This window comes from Octopus sinensis, linkage group LG6 (genome assembly GCF_006345805.1).
Source record: "Octopus sinensis linkage group LG6, ASM634580v1, whole genome shotgun sequence".
In the NCBI taxonomy this organism is placed as follows: domain Eukaryota; kingdom Metazoa; phylum Mollusca; class Cephalopoda; order Octopoda; family Octopodidae; genus Octopus; species Octopus sinensis.
Genome location: NC_043002.1, coordinates 85,842,124 through 85,864,693, shown reverse-complemented (window position 1 = coordinate 85,864,693; position 22,570 = coordinate 85,842,124). Strand labels below are relative to the sequence as shown.

General features: G+C 32.2%; 1 protein-coding gene across 1 annotated transcript in view; it reads right to left on the bottom strand.

The window, feature by feature from the left end:
* Positions 1–371: 371 nt before the first annotated feature.
* Positions 372–22,570, bottom strand: part of LOC115213157 (organic cation transporter protein) — a 508,715-nt gene continuing 486,516 nt past the window's right edge. The window contains exons 11-12 of the mRNA XM_029782092.2: positions 22,450–22,570; positions 372–620 (exon numbers count right to left, since the gene is read on the bottom strand). The exon at positions 22,450–22,570 is cut by the window's right edge and continues 138 nt beyond it. Of these exons, the coding sequence (XP_029637952.1) occupies positions 565–620; positions 22,450–22,570 (177 nt within the window). The 3' untranslated portion in view covers positions 372–564. The remainder of the gene's footprint in view (positions 621–22,449) is intronic.

The window sequence follows — 22,570 nt, the reverse complement described above, 5'->3', positions numbered from 1 at the left end:
ATATAGAAGGAACAACGAATTGTATAAACCAGTTATTTCTGATACCATGAATTGTAATATTTATCGACCAATATACGTACGAAGCATGAAATATGCGTTTTCCCATAAGATTCGGTTTTGTTTGAAGGTAAATGTATGTGTGTGTGAGTGTGTAGATAAAATAATGAAGAAATGTTGTTTTAATTTAAGGCTAAATCTCTTCCCCTTAAAAATAAAAATCGTTTATTAACAAGTAAAATTTTCAATAATATGAAATTCAAGCAAATGATACGAGAAGCAATGTGTTAAGTAATCAAGTTTTGATAAAAACATTATTTAGCTTGGTGTTAATTGAAGCTTATACAAAAAATCCCACCCTAAAAAAAAAAAAAAAATGAAATTTTCACAGAAAAAATTTAAATTATGATGAATCTGTTATAGAAAAAATGGCAGGTAATTGAAATTGATCCAAAATTCTTTACTGAAAATGAGCTTGGAAAAAATGATATGATGCCAATAGGAAATTTCATACTTATAATACTGAAACGATTGCGAAGATTTAGTTAAAAATGTGGTGGTAGGAATTTAACTATTCAATTTGCTTTCTTCAGTAACTGCAGTAGTGTCTTCAAATGTAACATCTAAAAAATAAAGTGACATAAAAATATACAAAGTATTAATTAAAGTTGATAATGATAAAATATAGCAACACTATACTAGATTTTAGACAAACTTAAAAATTTGGATAATATATAAATATATATTATTGTTCTAAAATTATTAACTTTTTAGAAATAATTGATGGAAAGGTAAATGACAAAAAAAAAAAAGGAAAATAAGCAGATATTCTTTATTATTATTTTGTTTTTGTTTTTTTTTTAATAACTGAAATAACCACTGAGAGCCAGAACTGGTTGAGTAACACACAGTTTGTAATTAAACTGTTACTATTGCTATACTAATAGTTGTCGTTGTTTAACCCCAGGTCAATCCTGATTGAACAGACTTATGATCAAAGTTGTTTCAGCTGTGACTATTCTGGACAACAATGTCCAATGTGCCGTTTTCTCATTTTAAAGATGGTAGGGTGAGAGTTGATAGATATTTGATTGCTATTTCTAGTAGATTACATATCCATGCAGAGGTTGTCCAATGCTCTGCTTATCGGCTGAAAGCTGTGTATCAGTAGTTCATTAATCTACAGTTGTGAATTCAAACCTCGCACGAGTGTAACATAGAAAAGGATGGAACCCAGCAAACTGAAGAGTCTTAGAAACGTTGTTCTGGTATTATCACACAATAGGCTTGCTTTCTGTGCAAAATAAATATTTTAAACAAAATATTAATTCAAGAAAGTTGTTAGCAAATAACGCAATCCCCAAAAAGGGCCACTTGTTGTGATCCTTATTTGTTATATTACTGAAGACCTGGATCTTTGGATTTACTTGGTTCATATTTCTGCTATAATAACACCCACCTGCTCCAGACCTTTTGAAACCGTAGTTTAGGGATTGTGTTTTTATATGGCACAATATGAAGACACAGTAAGAGATATTAGCCATATATATATAAATATATATTGGGTAACTTGGTGTGCTTTAAATTACAGCAGGTTATTATACAAAATATGCTAGAGGTGAATGGCTAACCTGTATAACTTTTAGTGAATTTACCGAATAACTGGACCAACACTCATAGCATTGCTAACCAAGCATTCAATTAGCACCCCCCACCAATGCCACTACCCCACCCCCACCCCCACCCCCAGTGCCATATAGTTTACAGGTGCGAGACAAGGACCATATTTTTACGGTTATGATACAACCTTATTGTACAAACTTGAGAGTCTACATTGAAATTTTGTAAATGAATAGATAATTCAGTTGACCAACTGAAGGTTTGAAAGACAATTTGTGGTGAAATGTGATACATCAAAATTTATTATTGCAACTTTTGCTTGACATCAGCTAATGATGGTGAAAGCAACCAATAATAATAAGCGCTAATGGTAAATATACATATAGCACAAGATGACATCCAGTAACCAACTATGTACGGTGTAATCAAATTACATTATTTCAGAATGCTATATTCAATTAAAATATTAAATATGTACAGTTGTGGGAATAACAAAATTTCTTATGCATAAGTTCAATGACTTGCTATTGATCAGAAGATTGATTAATATACCACCACCACCACCGCTGCCACATCATCATCATCACAGTTACCATCATCATTAACGTTAGTCCTGTTTTGACTTATTTACATACCAATATCATAATTTATCAAACTGTAGATACAGTAAGAAAGTCTTTTTTCTCATCTTCAAGATATCTGAATGCTTTTCTCAGTGATCTCTCTCTTTCTTACTTGAATGAAACATTCAACCATACCAAGTACCTGTTATTCTGTCATTTGATAAAGAAAAAAAAATATAATTTTTTTGATTCGTCAGTTTCTCTCTTAGCAAATTGACTGCATTTAATCACCCGTCTTCATCTTCTCACAGCACAACTGTCACACCTTTCTGACTTTAAGCAGTCGTGGTGGTAGTTGATCTTATCTTCCAACTGAACTTAAGAAAAATATGTTTCCATTGTTTTTTTTTTTTCAATATTGCTGATACAATCTGTCAGCCACATCTCCCGACAGACATGTCAGCTTTTTAACAGTGACAGGGCAGGATTTAAGCTTTGGTACTCAGAATGCACAGGACTGGAACAGGTCCCACAGGGCATCCAGTCCGACACAGTAACAATTCTGCCTACCCACTGCCCCAAGCCAGTACTTTTTCTTTTATTGACTCCCTCCAGACCCACCTCCACTCCTAAAAAGAAAAAGATGCAAGGCAAAATTATTGGCCTTGGTGGGATTTGAACTTTGACAGCAGAGAGTCAGAACTACTACTGTGAAGTATGGCGTTCCATGCAACACTCTGACTCAGTCAATTTACTGCCTTCAAGCTGTTATAGCACTTTATAAATGTTACTTTCCATTTATTCATGTTTTTACAATAGTAAATAAAAATAAAAAAGAAATGAAATAAAAACTCAAACTAACAATTTAAGACATTAAAACACAATCTCGTGTCCTAGTAACTCTAGAACATTGACAAAGCACAAGCTGCTATAAAGTAAATAATATTCTCTAGTGATTCCAAGAATAAATTTGAAACAAAATACCCTTCACAGAGAAAAACAAATAAAATGAAAATAAACCAATATTTAAGAAAAATAAAAAAAAACAGCATAAAAATAATCATCCCCAAAATAAACATGAACAGTATTTGCTTGAGCTTGCAGCTCAAGTAAAGCCTTATTGAAGCAATTAAAGTTCTATAAAAATTAATTAGTGAATAGTTTGTAATTTCTTTGGAAGCTATCTGATTATAAACTAAAGTTGGTCCGTTACTGCCTCACCACCATGTCCCCTCCCCCCTCCCTACAATGTTCTCTGATATAACCAGCTTCCTTTAATATACAGCTTTTAGTTTCCTTGTTAACATTGGCTTTATTCATAATGTTATATTAATATCAATCCATGCAGACACACTTGCCAGCTTCAGATTGAATTAAAAATCATGATTTGGAAAAAAAAGGTAAAGAAAACATCCAGTGATATTTATGATTATAATGCTTCTCAACTATAGCAGCAACAACAACAACCATAAAAACAAAAACTACAATAGTTGTGATGTCTGCACACAAAAATTCAACAATTGTTTTTTTTTTTCATCAATAGTAATTAAATTTTTTTTTGTTTTTTGTTTTTAAATCACTGAGCAATTTATGTAAAATAAAATAAAAATAAAATTTTTGGAAGATATTTTTGAAAGATGTTTTTTTTCTTTTTTCCTTGGTTAAAATCTTTTAAAATTGTTTGCTGATTCTTTTCTTTTTAGAAACCAGATGTGATGTGTAACATGGATAAACATCAACTTCTGTTTAGCCATAAATTTGGCTGACAATTAGTAGTTCAAAAATAAATAAGTTAACAGTTCCACAGATGATAAGGGTTTGACAAATAGTGATACTAATCTAAAATATTAACAAAAAACATTTTCAAATGTTTTGCAGACAAGAGTAAATTTTTCTAATATTAACAGACAGCAGTAAATTTATTTCATATGGATATCATCAACACGAAATGTAGTCACAGCAAGGCTGGATGTGGCACAGGCACCTTTCAAGTTACATATCAAAGAGATTCCATTTTAGTCAATTATACAAAGAACACCATCAAAGCTAGCCTACAATACAGTCTATCAAAATTTTGTAGAAATGATACCAAAGTCAGCGGTCATGGATTCTACAATAGTAAGCCATCACAATGATACTTGGAAACATCAAACATTATTTAAGCTTTGTGACAAAGAACACGACAACTGTAAAATTAGAAGCTATAAAGGCAGGCATCTGTGCATTTCCAATTGCAAAACAAAACACAAAGCTAACAACAACGAATATATATAAATATTTTTTTTTGTTTAATAAAAACACCTAATTGTAATTATTCTGAAAGTGAGTAGAATTCATTTAGCAAATATAGAAATGCAATTTAGAATTTTCCCTCCAATCAGCTTTAGTGTCTTGTGCAAAATGCAAACTAATCTGGACTCAGCTTATAACTGAGTATATATAATGTGTGTATATATATATATATATATATATATATATATACATATATTTTCAATAAGATGAGAGTGACAAGAATTCATCTCCTGCCCTTAGCATTTCATTATGACATGTTTAATGAGTTTTATTAAAAAGAAATATATAAAAAAAAATAATAATAATCATGCACACAGTATTCTTAATACACAATTTCAGAATTAAGATCAACTTGTCTTCATCAGAAAATACTATTTTAAATACAAGATTATCCAGAACCAAGATATAAACATTTCTCCAGTTAACATATATGAATAATATACATATACATATATATACAAATATGTATGTATGTACGTAATATACATACATATATATATATAAACACATACTTACATATATTTACACACATATATAAATACACACACAAACACATATATACATGTACATTTAAACTATATATATATATAATGTATATATGTATATGTAGATATATACGATGTCTAATCAATAAGTATCCAGACTGTTGCCATAGTAACGAAGCTAAAAAACACAGAATGAAGCTGTTTGGCACAGATTAACTTTGAACTCTGCTTTGCATGCACACTAAATTTTAACATTCTAGCTCAATCCCGCTGTTTACAGCAATGCTTGGAAGGAAGGTGTGTAGTGTGTGATCGTCGCATTGACCACAACAGAGAAAGTCATCATGACAATACTTGCTCAGAGGCCTATGCAAAGTTGTAGAAAGTGTATGAGTGGTTTCCAAAATGGCCAAAAAAAATATTGATATTCACGAATGTTCTCAGATGCCTGCAACCAGCAGAACTGAGAAGAACATTGCAGATGTGCATGCAACTGTGAGGGGAAATTATTGAATCACTATCCATTGAGTTGTCAGAGGATCTGCAGATTAGTTATGGTTCAGTTCAGTCAATTATCACTGAAGATTTGGATATGAAACGTGTATCTGCATAAGATCTCCTTGATTGCGTTGAGAATAATGAAAACTTTTTGAAAACTATGTGTAGGCCTCTGAGCAGGTATCACCAAGCTTTTGGCAAAAATTTGATGCAGTTTCTCTGCTCAACTTTTTCTGTCATGGTTAATGTGATGATCACACGCTACACACCTTCCTTCCAAGCACTGCTGTAAACAGCAGAAGAGAGCTAGGATGTTAAAACTTACTGTACATGCACAGCAGAGTTTAAGGTCAATCTGTGTCAGGCGGCTTCACTCTCTGTGCTTTAGCTTCATTACTATAGCAACAATCCGGATACTTATACACTCATATGTTTGCCTCATACTCATACTCTTACCATTTGTGTGATTTTTATTTTGTGTATGTAAATGTGTGTGTGAGCATATGGGTGTATGTCTGTATATATGTATATGTATATATATATATATATATATATTTATACACATACACACATATATATGTATATTCACATACACACACACACATATATGTATATATATATATATATATACACATACACACACATACATATGTGTATATATATATTTATATATATATATGTATATACACATACATATATGTGTGTATATATATTTATATATATGTATATACACATACACACACATACATATATGTGTGTGTGTATATATATATATATATATATATACACACATACATGTGCTATGGATACAGGTATATGTATGTAGGAGCAGGTGTGGCTGTGTGGATAAGAAGTTTGCTCCCCAGCCACATGATTTCAGGTTCAGTCCCACTGCATGCTTCCTTGGGGAAGCACCTTCTACTGTAGACCCTGGCTGGCCAAAACTTTGCAAATACATTTAGTAGATGGAAATTGAAAGAAACCCATCACTTATATATTCTGTGTTTATGTGTGTGTGCGTAAGTGTATCTTGACAATATTTGATCATCGTAAATAAGTGTCTCTGTCATACAAGCAGTATCATTCATTTCCAATATTCTGCAAACACATTTTGGTGAAGTATTGTCTTGCTCGTAAACAGGTCAGAATAGTTGATAGAAATGGCATCTGACTGTAGAGAATCAACCTCTATGTTCCCTATTTGATCCATGCAAGCATGGCAAAAGTGGATGTTAAAATAATGTATATATATATATATATACATACCTAAGTGGTATATAAATTATATATAGCCATTTTTTGTGATACATTTGAAATTATTTGTTAAATGATGATGATTATACCGGAGTCATTCTTGTTGCTTATTTTGAATATATATATATATATATATATATATATATAAATATAATCATTTAACATCCATGTTCCAATGCTCCATGCTGGTATGGGTTGGACAGTTTGACAGGACCTAATGGGATTAATGGATAGCATCATGCAATTGTGTGTATTATTATTATTATTATTAAATTTTTATCGTATATTTAATTTTTTTCTACATGGTATGATTTAAATTTTTTCTATATGGTATGATTTAATTATACCGTTATTGAATTGCTACATGGTGGTTCTTCTCTAATTTATATACATATATTATATATTGTGAAATTTGATTTAGAATCTATTAATTTAATTTTTCCCTGTAAGTTTACTTGTACTTGTGGCAACATTCACCCTGGGCGGGTTGAGTCGGCTTCTTCTATCACCCTCGAGGCATCTTGAACCATGGCAGCCCACGCACGATGGCCCTGCGCCAGTTCACTGGAGATAGCGAGCCAGTCATGGTTCCATCGGCGCAGGCCAACCACCTGCGAACCCGTGAGCACGGAGAGGTCCTCCTTGATCATCGTAGCCCAGGTCTTCAGCTGCCCGCCCGTGCATTTCCACCAGTTGGGAAGTGGAGTTGGGAGAAGGACATTACGGCTCAGTTCACCCACCGGATGCCTACATGCGTGGCCAAACCATTGCAAGGGGCCGTAGAGACAGACGAAGTTGGAGATTGGCGGTGGGAACCCGATCCACCCGACGGCAGCGAAGAATGCACTGGAGGCAGTCATTGTCGAAGACTTCCAGCCTTCGTTGATCAACCACCCGCATAGGCCACGTTTCACAGCCATAGAGAAGTACTGTACGAACGACAGCCTGATATATTTGCCCTTTGGTCACCGATGAGAATCTCCCTTTGGTCCCACAGACACCCTGTAAGTTTGGAATCATATTCCCTAATATATATATATATATATACACATACATACATGCATACATACACACACATACATACATGTTAATGTTTGTTTTTATGTTCTATTATAAACACAACTTGACATTAATCTGATGGGTTACTCTGTCCTTTTGTAGAGTATAAATTTATCATTCTTCTACTAGAATGTTGTTGATAGTGACTTTGAAGTTTCAGCCAGCTGAGTCATTGTCAGAGTGACCAACAATGGCTTAACTGGCTGAAACTTAGAAATCACTGTCAACAACATTCTTGTATAAGAATAATATATACATTTGACAAAAATTCTTCAAGGCAGTGCTCTAACATGGCCACAATCTTATGAGTGAAATAATTAAAAATGATTAAAAAAAAAAGATTTAAGCATGCATCCATGTATACATACATATATACATATATATTCTTTGATTGGTTTTAGACACCAAGCTACAACCATGCTGTGACACTATCGCTTTGAAGAGTTGAAGACAATTATGTTGATCCCTGTTCTCTTCTCACACTGGTACCTATTTTATCAGTTTTTAGTTTGCAAAATGGCCAAGATTACCCTGGGTTTTTTTTGGCATAAAAGGAGGTAATTTAGCATAACTCAATACTAAACTACAACATATACAGAAATATAACAGACTTCTCTACAGTTTCTATCTACAAAATTTCACACACAAGGCATTGGTCAACATGAGGTTACACTTGATCAAGGTGCCATGTAGGTGGATTGAACCTGGAACTAACAGAAGTTTACAAAAACGACTCAAGGGCTGAGAGTTTTAGGCACGATGACACATGAAACCCATGGCCCTCGAATCACTTATGTAACTTTCTGTTAATTAAATATATATAAAGACGCATGTTTGTGTGTGTACACACACATACACACATATATAAATGTGTGTATCTATTTATATAGATATCTCTCTATATATTATACATATCTACATATATATATATGTGTGTGTGTATATACATACATATATATATTTATAACAATAATTAAGGGTTTAGCAATGAATTGCTTAACCATACCGAAAAATTTAGAAATTTTGAATTTTCGGTATGTGGTTAAGCAACTCGTTGCTAAACCCTTAATTATTGTTATAATTATATATAAAACTTCTTGTATAAGTTTTTACCGAATATGGTTCCTTTCCATACCGAAACTACTTGGTGAAATTTATTAATTATAAATTAAGAATTTTTTACCCTATATCTCGCTCTCTTGTCTTTGAAAACCCACACTCTCCTGTTTACTATTTCCGCCTTTCCAGTATGTCGACCTCGTGAGACCACTTGCATTTTTTTTTCTCTCTGTCCTCCCACCTCGGGATCTTTCTTTCTCTTATGTTTCCGACGAAGAGCTCCGCTCGAAACGTCATACTTCTTCCCTTTTTTCCTGAGCGCCTAATAATACTTTAATTGTTCCACCTCCTTGCGTTATTGTCGTTTTTGTTTTCTGTTTGGATTAACTTTATATATATATTTCTCTAAAAGACTCCGCCAGTTATGACGACGAGGGTCCCAGCTGATACGATCAACGGAACAGCTTGCTCGTGAAATTAACGTGCAAATGGCTGAGCATTCCACAGACACGTGTACCCTTAACGTAGTTCTCGGGGATAATCAGCGTGACACAGAGAGTGACAAGGCTGACCCTTTGAAATACAAGTACAACTCATTTTTGCCAGCTGAGTGGACTGGAGCAACGTGAAATAAAGTGTCTTGCTCAAGGACACAACGCGTTGCCGGGAATTGAACTCACAACCTTACGATCATGAGCCGAATGCCCTAACCACTAAGCCACGCGCCCTCACTATATATATATATATATATATATATATATATATATAGAGAGAGAGAGAGATAAATAGATAGAGGGATAGGTAGATAGAGGGATAGGTAGATAGATAGATAATAGCACTCAATACTATTATCATCTTTTATTTTTAAAGAATTACACATCTCTTAATTCACGCAAATCTATTTTGTTTCAGTTTATGTTTAATAATGCATTACTGACCAGTTTCTATGGGATACACACAACATACCCACCCCCATGCCACCACCACATACATATAATTCAAACAGAAAATAAAAACACATTAACCTCACTATTTATATCGCAGTCCCTATCTAAGGATGTCTGAAATAACTGAAGTTATCATTTTTTTTTTTCTCTTCAAGCTAATTAATCTTTTCTTATTTGGGCAGAAGGCCAGTAAATGAAAGGAAAGGATAACAGATGATTGGAGTCCAGAATATTACTGGTACTCATTATATTCACCTCTGAGTCATGAAAAGTAATGTTTGAGGGTTCAAACTAGAAATGAGGATGGATGAAACATATGTGATTGTATGTAAACACTGCATTCTAAAACTATATACTTCAAAGTATACAGTCAGGAATTCTACAACCCTGGTGGTAAATTAAAAAAAAAAAACAAGCATACATATATAAATACATGCACACACACACACACACACGTGTATATACATTATTTTACTCTTACATGTTTCAGTCATCTGACTGGCCATGCTCGAGCACCGCCTTAAATGGTTTTTTTAGTCGAAGAAATCGACCCCCCAGGACTTATTCTTTGTAAGCCTAGTACTTATTCTATTGGTTTTTTTTTTGCTGAACTGCTAAGTTAGGAGGACAACCGCCGATGGTTGTCAAGCGATGGTGGGGGTACAAACACAAGCACAAAGACACACACATATAAATACCTATACCTATATATACAACGAGCTTCTTTCAGTTTCCGCCAACCAAATCTACTCACAAGGCTTTGGTCAGCCAGAGGCTATAGTAGAAGACACCTGCCCAAAGTTCCATGTAGTGGGACTGAACCCAGAACCATGTGGTGGGGAAGCAAGCTTCTCACAACACAGCCACAAAGATTTTCATTATTTATCATATGGCACTTGGAACCCCTGAGGGACCATAAAATTTTGCTCTTAAAATTTATCTGCAATAAACTAGTTATACTTCTGTGTAAAGATAATTATTTTTTACACAATTACTTATAAGACATAACAGGATTTTTTTAAACATTGAATTGCTGGGAGAGTCCATCCAAGTAAAATAGGAATCAAAGGGGTCCATAAATAAAACAAATGGTTGAGAAACACTGGGTTAGACAAATGTATTATGTATATTGTTCTGCAAACAGATGCCCTTCCTGTCACTAACCCTTACCTGTTTTTCAAGTAAAGATTGTGTGTCTGTGTGTGTGTGTAGCAAGTGAGAGGAGACTCAGAAATCTAGGCAGTAACCTCAGTCATTTATTCATCAAAGTTATGATGAAATAACAATAGATTTTTCAATTATATAATGAATATTATATAATAAATGTTAACATAATCATTGCTCATATTCATGTTTTCTAATTTGTTAAATGATATACTATCCATATGTTGTTGAAACAGTTGTAACTGAGGAATGTGATATCAGTACCTCTCTTCTTTGCATGTTACATGTGTATGCATATGTGTATGTATATATATATATATATATATACACCCATTAATTATATATATTATTATAATATATATGTGTGTGTGTATGTATATGCATATATGTGTATACCATTAGTTTTAATATTACAATATATATATATATATATATATATATATATATATATATCTTGTTTGTTTTTATCTCAAAAACAATTTTATGTGAAATTGAAAGATTACTCAATACATTTTGTAGAGTACATATTTATTACACTTTTACAAGAAAAGTGCTAACAGTGACTTCGAAGCTGTAGCCTGCTGGCCTTCAATGAACTGTCATTCATTTCAAAGTCACCGTCCTTCTGGGAAAATTATATGTATGTACATACATAGACATATATATTCACATACATGCACACATATTTATATATATACGCATACATATGTATATTAATAGCAGCTTAATATACTTTTCACCATTGTACTGGATTGATAAATCAGAAATAAAATAAAGTACGAGTTAAATTTTTTCACTCAACTTTTGTTTATCTATGATTTCTATCCACGCAAATTAAAATTAGTTTTCAATTTAATTTTGTATTTAACCTGGAAGAAAAGCAGATAATAAAAATATAATCTGAAACTTTCAATGTTATTATTATAATACCTACAATTCTTAAAATATAAGCCAACCTCTGGGAAGAAAACAAATGTAAACAGCAAGGCTTATAATGTCTGAATGGCAGGAAACTGTACTGCCATTTAAAAATTAAAAATTATTCAATATATGCAATCAATCAATAAAAATATACTCCACAGTAAATTTTCCAAGAGCTTTTTAAAATAAAGCAAGCAAGCGGTTTATATATATACATATAACATCTAAGAATTAAATATGCACATGTGTACATGCAGATCTGTTGATAGAACCACAAACAAATTAATATACACAAAAAATGTGTTGAAGGTGAATTTATAAACAATATAATTTCATTTGATTGGAGTTTGAGTGTACACATTCACACACACACACACAAACACATGCATATATTCATGTAATTTCTTCCATCTCCATTTCTGCGCAATTTTCAAAATATTTTTGGCTATACATCATATTCTGTATAAAATGCACACATACATGTGTGCATATGTACACACACACATTCCAATATTCACAGACACAAACACATAGATATATACTTACACAAATGTACTGGTATATAGATATACGCACATACACACATGTATATATATATATATACACACACACATAGATAGAGAGATAGATAAATTGATAGATCGATGTACATATATATACGTTTATATATAATATTAATATGTATATATATATATATACTTATGGATATATAATATATATTTGTGTACACACATACACACACACACACCTGTAAAAAAAACACTATCATATAAAGATATATATACATATATTTATATATACATATTTACTCATATATATATCACAAGTTTCAAAGATCTGTCTTCCAAAATTAACTAACCCTATGTTTACCAATTTCCCTATATTTTTCCTAACTGGAAATTTGTCATCACCTTTACAAAGCTATGATCAAGTAAACTTCTAGCTATAGTAACGTTTACACATGAAGTAATAATTTTATTTGTTATTATAAGCAAAATGATATCACATTCTATAGCTAAGCTGATGCAATTCCCCTTTGCATTTGTAAAACTTTGTCACCACCAATATTTTTCTGAGTGAAGGCACAAAGCCTAATAGTAAGGGTGTTGCACTGAAAATCATAAGATCATGATTTCAAATCCTGGACTGGGTGGTGTATTGTATTCTTGAGCAAAACACTTCATTTCGTACTGCTCCCGTCCACTCAGCTTTAAATGAGATCCAGCAAAAACCGGGAAGTTAGTCCTGCAGTGAACTAGTATCCTGTTCAAAGCATAGTGTTGTCATATTGCTCACTTGTATGTCACAAAAAATTGGGTTAAGCTCTAGCCTTATGAATTCAAGCACTCAAGATAAAAAAAAATTCTGATATTATTGTAACTCACTATTACTCTCTCAGTTATGAAAATAGTATTGTTTTCAGGATTCTGTTTTATAAATATATATATATATATACATATATAATAGTTTATAAAGTTTATCTGAAATCTTGAGAGCCATCTTTATTTGTTTGTTTGTTTGTACATATGTTTTCTATGCTAGCATGGAATAGAATATTACTGAGACATTGTTTTACAGACAGATGCCCCTCCCGTTGCTAAAGAATACCTTATCCCACATGTCTTCAAAGGTGCGAACATGTCAGGAAACAAGCTGTTAACGGGGGAAATGACGACATTGCTGACTGGAGCTGAGCGGTTTTTGGACAAGTGTAAATTAAAAGCACACACACACACACACACACATGCAATAGGTATCTTTCAGTTTCTGTACACTAAATTAACCTTTTAGCATTCAGATTATTCTGTAAAATGTAAAGCTTATGTATTCACACCATGTAAAATTAATCTTGCATCATTTCATGGCTTTGAGATTTCAACGATGTGATTGTTTATTTTTAAAATGACACAATAAGATAGCTATGAATGACCATATCTGACTAGTTTGAACATAAAAAATAGGTAGAATATTTTGGCTGGATATGGCCAGTTTAAACACTAAAGGGTTAATTCACAACACTTTGTCAGTCTTCAGCCAAAAGAGAAGACACTTGTCCAAAGTCCTATGGAGTAGGAGTGAAACTGAAAGTAGATGGTTGAGAAGTGAACTTTTTAACAACACAGCTCTGCTTCTACCTATATAATACACACACACACACACATATATACATACATGTATGTATATATGAAACACATTTAATCTTCACCTCAATATAATAAAATTTGCTCAGTTTACGTTCTTTCAGACAATAATGTTCGGCTTCAGTGCAAAATGGTGCCCACTGTGAAGTATTTCCTCCAATGAGCAAAGATAGCATTATTTGATTTTGGTCTAAGTTAAAACGTGCCTGTGTGTATAAAGACACATGTACACACATTATAGCATATACTGCCTTTTGGTTACTTAATATGGATGGCAAAACTCAATAAATAACTAAATTTCACTTAACATGCTACCAGGTATGTTAAGTGCGATGAAGTTAAGGGCACACACATACATGCACATGCTTACACACACATACTTAAATACATACATTTATATATATATATACACACACACCAAAAATATACATAGCTACCCACATGCATACATATTTATATTCACCACAAGGAATATATATACATGCCCTCACACACACACTTTTATATTGATTTTAGTGTTTTCATAGTTTCTCAGCTACCACCAAATATATCTTTGGATTTTCCAGAACATTCCTGACAATAACATATAACATCAATATCCTTTGGTCTTCATTTTCTTGCACTTCCACAAATAATATCATCTTTACAAACATAAACACACATATATAAATGTATATACATATATATATATGCATTTGTGCATATATGCACACACACACACACATAAATGAGTTTATGTATATATATTTTACCATAACAGCATACATTTAATTATTATAAACAGTAAAATGTGATATAGAATATGAGAGAAAACAAGAAATAGGAGCAGAATGAATAGAAATATTTCAAAGAGAATTGAGAAGAAGAGATTAAAAGAAAATAAAGATTTATAATTGTATATTGCCAAGTTTAAAATGTTTAATATGAGCAAATGGAAGAAAGAAAGTTTCAAGAAATTGGTCTTGAGGTATAAAGCTGAGAGAAATGTTTTTTGAAAATTTCAGCAAATAGATAAATAAATAACCGAATAAATAAATATCTAATAATAATAATAATAGTAATGGTTTCTGATTTTGGTACAAGGCCAGCAATTTTGAGGGAAGGTGTGTGTGTGAGTGTATGTGTTTGTGTATGGGGAAGGGTGCAGCTGATATCATCAACTGGTAGTTTATTTTATTGACTCCAAAGGGATAGAAAGCAAACCTGACTTCAGCAGGATTTGATCTCAGAATACAAAGAGCTGGAATGAATGTTGCAAAGCATTTCTATTTACTGATGTTCAAATGATTCTGCTGATCTGGTGGCCTTGATTGTTTCCAAAATAGGCACAAGTCCATCGGTTTCGAAGTAGGAGGACAAGGTGTGGGATTAGTCAATGACATTGATTACAGCAGAGTGAAAGGTAAACTATGAGGCATTTTGTCCCCAGCTTTAATGATTAGACTGATCTATAGCCTTAGAACTGTTTTTAACTTAAGTAGGTCTGAAATTTGGGAAATTGATTAAAACAACTCTAGCGATTGGTATTTTAATTTATTGACTTCAAAGGGATGAAAATCAAGACTAAATTGGGTGGGATTTGAAAGCTGAACATAAAGTGCCAGAAGAAATACCAAAAGGTGCTTTATCTGATGTTTTAAAGTTTTCATTTCCTTGTAAAAGTAATGGTATGAAATTTTGGCACAGGGCCAGTAGTTTTCCGGAAAGATGAAAGGCAAAGACAACCTCGGTGGAATTTGAACTCAATGCAGAGATAGATGAAATGCTGCTAAATGTTTCGTCAAAGTGTTAATGATTCTATCACTGCCTTATTTCCCTGAAAAATAATAAAATAAAAAATTCATCCCCTTGTAAAAATTCTTTTATATATAGGCATGAGGTCTGAAATTTAGAGGTAGGGCGCTGGTTGATTTTATCAACCTCATCACTTGATTAGTACTTATTTTATTGATCCCAAAAGAATGAAAGACAGAGTCGAGTTTGATGGAATTTGAACTCAGAACATAAAACTGGAAGAAATGCCACTAAACATTTTATCTGGCATGCTGTGACTCTGCTACATCACCACCTTATTCCCCTGTAATAGTAACTGCAAATATTTGCACAAGGCCAGCAATTTCAGGAGAGGCGGTAAGTCGATTACATCGACCCCAGTGCTCAACTGGTACTTCTTTTATCGATTCTAAAAGGACGAACAGCAAAGTTGACCTTAGTTGATGAACAAAATGCTAACATTTTAGTTGGCATGCTAACAATTCTGCCAGCTCACCATCTTAATAATAACATGGGAACAAGGCCAGAGACGGATTTGGATTTAGTCAACTGAATTGATCTCAGTATTTGATTACTGCTTTATGTTACCAATCATAGAGGTATGAGAGGTAAAGTTGCCCTCAGCTGGATTTGAACACAAAAAGCAGAGAACCACAAGAAATATTACATGGCATTTTGTCTGAAGCCCTAACAATTCTGCCAATCCACCACTTCATAATAATAACTGTTTCTAATCTAGGCTCAAAGCCAGCAATTTTTAGGAGAATGGTTAGTTGATACCATTAACTCAGATACTACACTGGTATTTTATATCATTGAGCCCTGATGGATGAAAGGCAAATTTGAAGAATGTAAAAATACAGAAATACTGCAAGGCATTTTTTTCCAACATTCTAATGATTTTATCAGCTTGCTACCTTACCTCATAATAATAATAATAATTTTGGCACAAGGCCAGCAATAATAGTAGTAATAATAATGGTTTTAAATTTTGTCACAAGGGCAGCCATTTTAGGGGAGGGGATGAGTTGATTAGATCAACCTAAGTGTTCAACTGATACTTACTTTATCAACCCTTTCAGGGTTGATAAAGTAAGTAAGGATGAAAGGATGTAAGGCTAAGCAGAATCTGAACTCAGAATGTAAAGACAGATGAAATGCATCTAAGTATTTTGCCAGCATGCTAACGATTCTGCCAGCTCAATAATAGTAGTAGTAGTAGTAATAATAATAATAGTAATTCTTTCTACTAAAGGCACAAGGCCTGAAATTTTGGGGGAGGGGTTAAGTCAATTACATTGACCCCAGTGTTTCACTGGTACTTAATTTATTGACATCAAAAGAATGAAAGGCAAAAGTCGACCTTGGTGGAATTTGAACTCAGAACATAAAAACAAATGAATACTACTACTACTACTAATAATAATAATTGATTTCTAACACTGGCCACAAAAATCACACATTTTGAAGACGTGTAAAGCAAATTCAACTGATCCCAAATATCTAACTGGTACTTTTATTTTACTGACTTTGAAAAGATGACAGGCAAAACGTACCCACTTTTAAAATTTTTTGTTTGATCTAGATAAAGGGAATGTCCCCTTAGCCTTTTCAGTAATCTGAGAGTGGTGAGGTCTATGTGGCTTACAATGTTCTTAAAAAGGTATGAGATGTAAGTTGCTGGAAAAACATGCAGAAGGACATATTCCAACAAACTGACATTCTGGGGAGGAAGGACTTGGTATAACGGTTAGTGCAGATTAAGTGGGCTGGGAGTAATGAAAGGAGGAGAAATGACATAGTGTATGTGGCATGAAAGCCAACCAGCTCTTGTGAGCAGAGGCCACAATAGTAGTGGTAGAAGAGGCTAAGAGAGGGATTTGTGTTTAGAATGTAGTGAACTGGCTGCAATTAAATACTAAGAAATAATAATTTGTAACGAGCAGAAGATCACATATTTTGTGGAGGGGAAGTGTTACTAATTAATTAAAAAAAGAACCACCCCCTCCTTTCTGCAGCACTTGAGAGCTGTTTACTTTATGGACTTCTAATAATCCTTTCTATTATAGGTACATGGCCTAAAAATTTGTTGGGAGGGGGCTAGTTGATTGCAATGATCCAAGTACTTGATTGGGACTTATTTTATCAATCATGAAAGGATGAATGGCAAAGATGGTATTGGTGGAATTTGAACTCAGAATTTAAAGCCAGAAGAAATGTTGCAAAGCATTTTGTTTGGCATGCTAATGAGTCTGTTCAAAGCCTTTTGACCCCAAATAAAAATAATAATCATAATAATGATGATGATGATGATAATAATAATAATGGTTTCAAATTTTGCCATAAGGGCAGTCATTTTGGGGGAGTCAATTACATTGGGTCAATTAAATTGATGAGTCAATTACATTGATCCCAGCATTCAACTGGTACTTAATTTATCAAAAGGATGGAAGGCAAAGTTGACCTCAGCGGAATTTGAACTCAGATAGGAGCGATGGGTGAAATACTGCTAAGCATTTCATCCCGTGTGCTTAATGATTCTGCCAGCTTGTTATCTTAATAATAATAATAATGGTTTCAAATTTTGGCACAAGGCCAGCAAGTATGGCAAAGGGGTTAAGTCAATTACATTGACTCCAGTGTTCAACTGGTACTTATTTTATTGACTCCAAAATGTTAAAATAAATATGCTTATGATTCTTCCAGCTCACTACCTTTTTGACCCCTAGTAATAACAATAATGAACTTTAAGTTTAGCCACTTGTTTGTGAAGGGAATAAAATATGTTTTGATTGAATTACCCCTAGAATATAAGTGGCATTTATTTTATTAACAATAGTAATACTATTTATTATATTCTGTTATTGGTTTTAGTCATTGGACTCAAGCTATACTGGGGCACTCCCTTCAAGGGTTTTACTCAATTATATTGACTTTGATTAACTTTACTTTTTATCAACAATGGAAGAATAATAAGTAAATTGGAACTCTGAGTGGGATTTCAACTCAAAACACAGAAGGGCATTATGAAATACCAAAAGGTATATTTTGTCCATCACACTACCAATTCTGCCAACCACAACTGTATGGTTTTACGATGCACTGACCTATGATTCTACCAATTCATTGTCCTATGGTTCTACCATCCACTGTCTTATAATTCAACCATTCAACATCCTATAATTCAACCATCTCCCACCTTGGCAGTAAGTAATATACTTTCTAATTTCAGTACAAAGCCAGCAACATTGACCTTAGTATTGACTAGAACTTATTTTATTGATCCCATAAGGATGAAAGGCAAAGTTAACCTTGGCAGCATTTGAACTCAGAAAATAAGCCAGAAATAATGTCGCTAAGCATTCTGTCTAACATTTCTACCAGCTCACTGCCTTCTGATATTAAGTAATATAGGTTTCTGTCATAAGCACAAAGCCTCAAATTTGTGTTAAGTATAGTTGGGATCAACACCAGTATTTGATTAGTACTTTATTTTTATTGACCCTGGGAAGATAACAAACAAATTTAATCTTGGTGTGATTTGAAATCAGACATAAAAAGGCTTAACAAAATACCATGAGGTATTTTGTGCACCACTTTATAGATTCTACAATAATAATGATCCTGAAATTTTGGGGGAAGCGGCTTGACTGGTACTTATTTTATCAATCCCAAAAGGATGAAAGTAAAATCGACCTTGGTAGAATTTGAACTTAGATTGATAAATCTGAAGAAATGATACTAAACATTTTTTGTCTTACATGCTAAAAATTCTGCCAACATGCGGCCTCCAAGTGGTTTCAAATTTTGGCACAAGGCCAGCAATTTTGAGGGAGGGAGTAAGCTGATTACATTGACCCCAATGTTCAACTGGAACTTATCTTAACCCCAAGAGGGCAAAAGTTGACCTTGGTGGTATTTGAACTCAGAATGTAATGTGTCAGAAGCAATGCTGCTAAGCATTTTATCCAGCATGGTAATGATTCGGTGCGTTTGCTGCCTTAGTAATAATAATAATAATAATATTTTCTACTCTAGGCACAAGGCCTGAAAATTTGGGGGAGGGGACCGATCAATTACATCAACCCCAGTGTTTCACTAGTACTTAATTTATCGACCCCCAAAAGGATGAAAGGCAAAGCTGACCTTGGTAGAATTTGAACTCAGAACGCAAGGACAGAAGAAATGCCACTAAGCATTTTGCCCTGCATGTTTACGGTTCTGTCAGCTCACTGCCCTGTTTATAATAATATTTTCAAATTAGCAGTTTTCACATTTCGAATAACCCTTACTGGCTATAGCAGTACCTAATAACGTCTAACTTAGAAACAAGCCCATATATATATATAGGGGGCATAGAATGTTATTGATACACTATATATAGGTAGAGGGCATAATATATTGTAGATACACAACATATATATGTGGTGGGTGTATCATATTGCTCACACAGTGCATATAGAGAGGGTGGGTATATTGTTTTGTTCACCCCATCCATTATATATGTAGGTAGTAAAAGTAGTATATTGTTAACTCATCACATATGTAGAAGGTAGCTACATTGTTGACCTTCTGCATATGTAGTGAGTTGGTATTGTGCATTGTCATCCCACTACAATGGTAGGAGGTGGGTATATTGTTGACCTTCTGTATATGTAGTGAGTAGGTATAGTGCATTACCATCCCACTACAGTTGGAAGTAGTGGGTATATTGTTAACCCACTACATATGCAGAAGATGGGTATATTGTAATGTCAAACCCCTACATATGTAAGTGGTGGGTATATTATACTGTTGATCCATTACATATGTAGTCAGTGGGTATAATATATTGTCGATCTACTACATATGTAGCTGGTGGGTATATTGTTAATCCAATACATAAATGGGTTGTGGGTTTATAGTGTTAACCCATTACATATATAGGTAGTAGGTTTAGAATATTATTAACCTACAACACCACATATATATATAATATATATATATATATATATATATGCATATTATATATATATATATATATATATATATATATGCATATATAATATATGCATTATATATATATATATTGCATATATATATATATGCATATATATATATATATATATATATATATATATATATATATATATGCATATATATATATATAATATATATATATATATATGCATATATATATATATATATATATATATATATATTATATGCATATATATATATATATATATATTATATATATATATATGCATATATATATATATATATATGCATATATATATATATATATATATATATATATATATATATGCATATATATATATATATATATTATATATATGCATATATTATATATATATATATATATATATATATATATATGCATATATATATAATATATAATATATATATAATATATTAATATATATATCTATATATATATATATTGCATATATATAATATTATATATAATATATATGCATATATATATATATGCATATATATATATATATATACAATATATTATATATATGCATATATATTATATATATGCATATATAATATATATAATATATGCATATATATATATATATATGCATATATATATATATATATATATATATATATATATATATATGCATATATATATAATATTATATATATATAATATATATATATATGCATATATATATATATGCATATATATATATATATATGCATATATATATTATAATATATATATATATATATATATATATATATATATATATAATATATATATATATATGCATATATATATATAATATATATATATATTGCATATATATATATATATATATATATATATATATATATATATGCATATATAATAATATAATATATATATATATATATATATATATATAATATATGCATAATATATATATATATATGCATATATATAATATATATATATATATATATATATATATAGGTGGATATATTGTGAACAACACCCACCATACTAGGAATTGGGTACATCATATTACACTTGTTACATATGTAAGAAAGTAGGCTTAGGGTGTTTTAACCCATTACATATATAAGCATTTATTCTATCAACAGCTGGAACGATGAAAGGCAAAAATCAACCCTGGTATGATTTGAACTCAGAACATAACAAGGCATGACTAGATATCAGAAGTTATTCTGTTCATCACTCTTCTGATTTAGCCGATTCATCATTTTATATGTTGCTCCACTGATTCTGCCAGTCCACCAATTTCAAAAAAACAATAATAATATTTTTTTTAAATAGGCACAATGCCACACATTTTTGGGGAGGGAACAGTCAATTATAACAACTTCAGTATTTTGCATGGTACTTATTTTATCAACCCCAGAACGAGGACAGGCAAAGTTTAACCTCAGTGGAATTTGAAGTTGAACATAAAGATTTGTAAATAAATACTGTAAAGCATTTACTCTGCAACTCTAATAATTCTGCCATTTTGCCACCTTCAATAAATAACAATAATAATTATCATCATCATTTTCATCACAACAACATCGATAACAACAACACCAGTGAAATTTATGAATAATGGAATGAAATTAAAATAGAAATGGCCGCAAACCAATCAAAGTTCAGTAGTTGTCAAAGCAGAACCATTTGCGTTCGATGCAATTGAATTTGTACCTGGCGGTAGGATAGCAGTCGTTGTACCATTTGTGGTGCCGGTGCCATTCACAATTGTGCTGTTCTGGAAGGGGGTGTCTTGCGGCTCATCAACTATGATTACAGGGATATTGTAAACTGG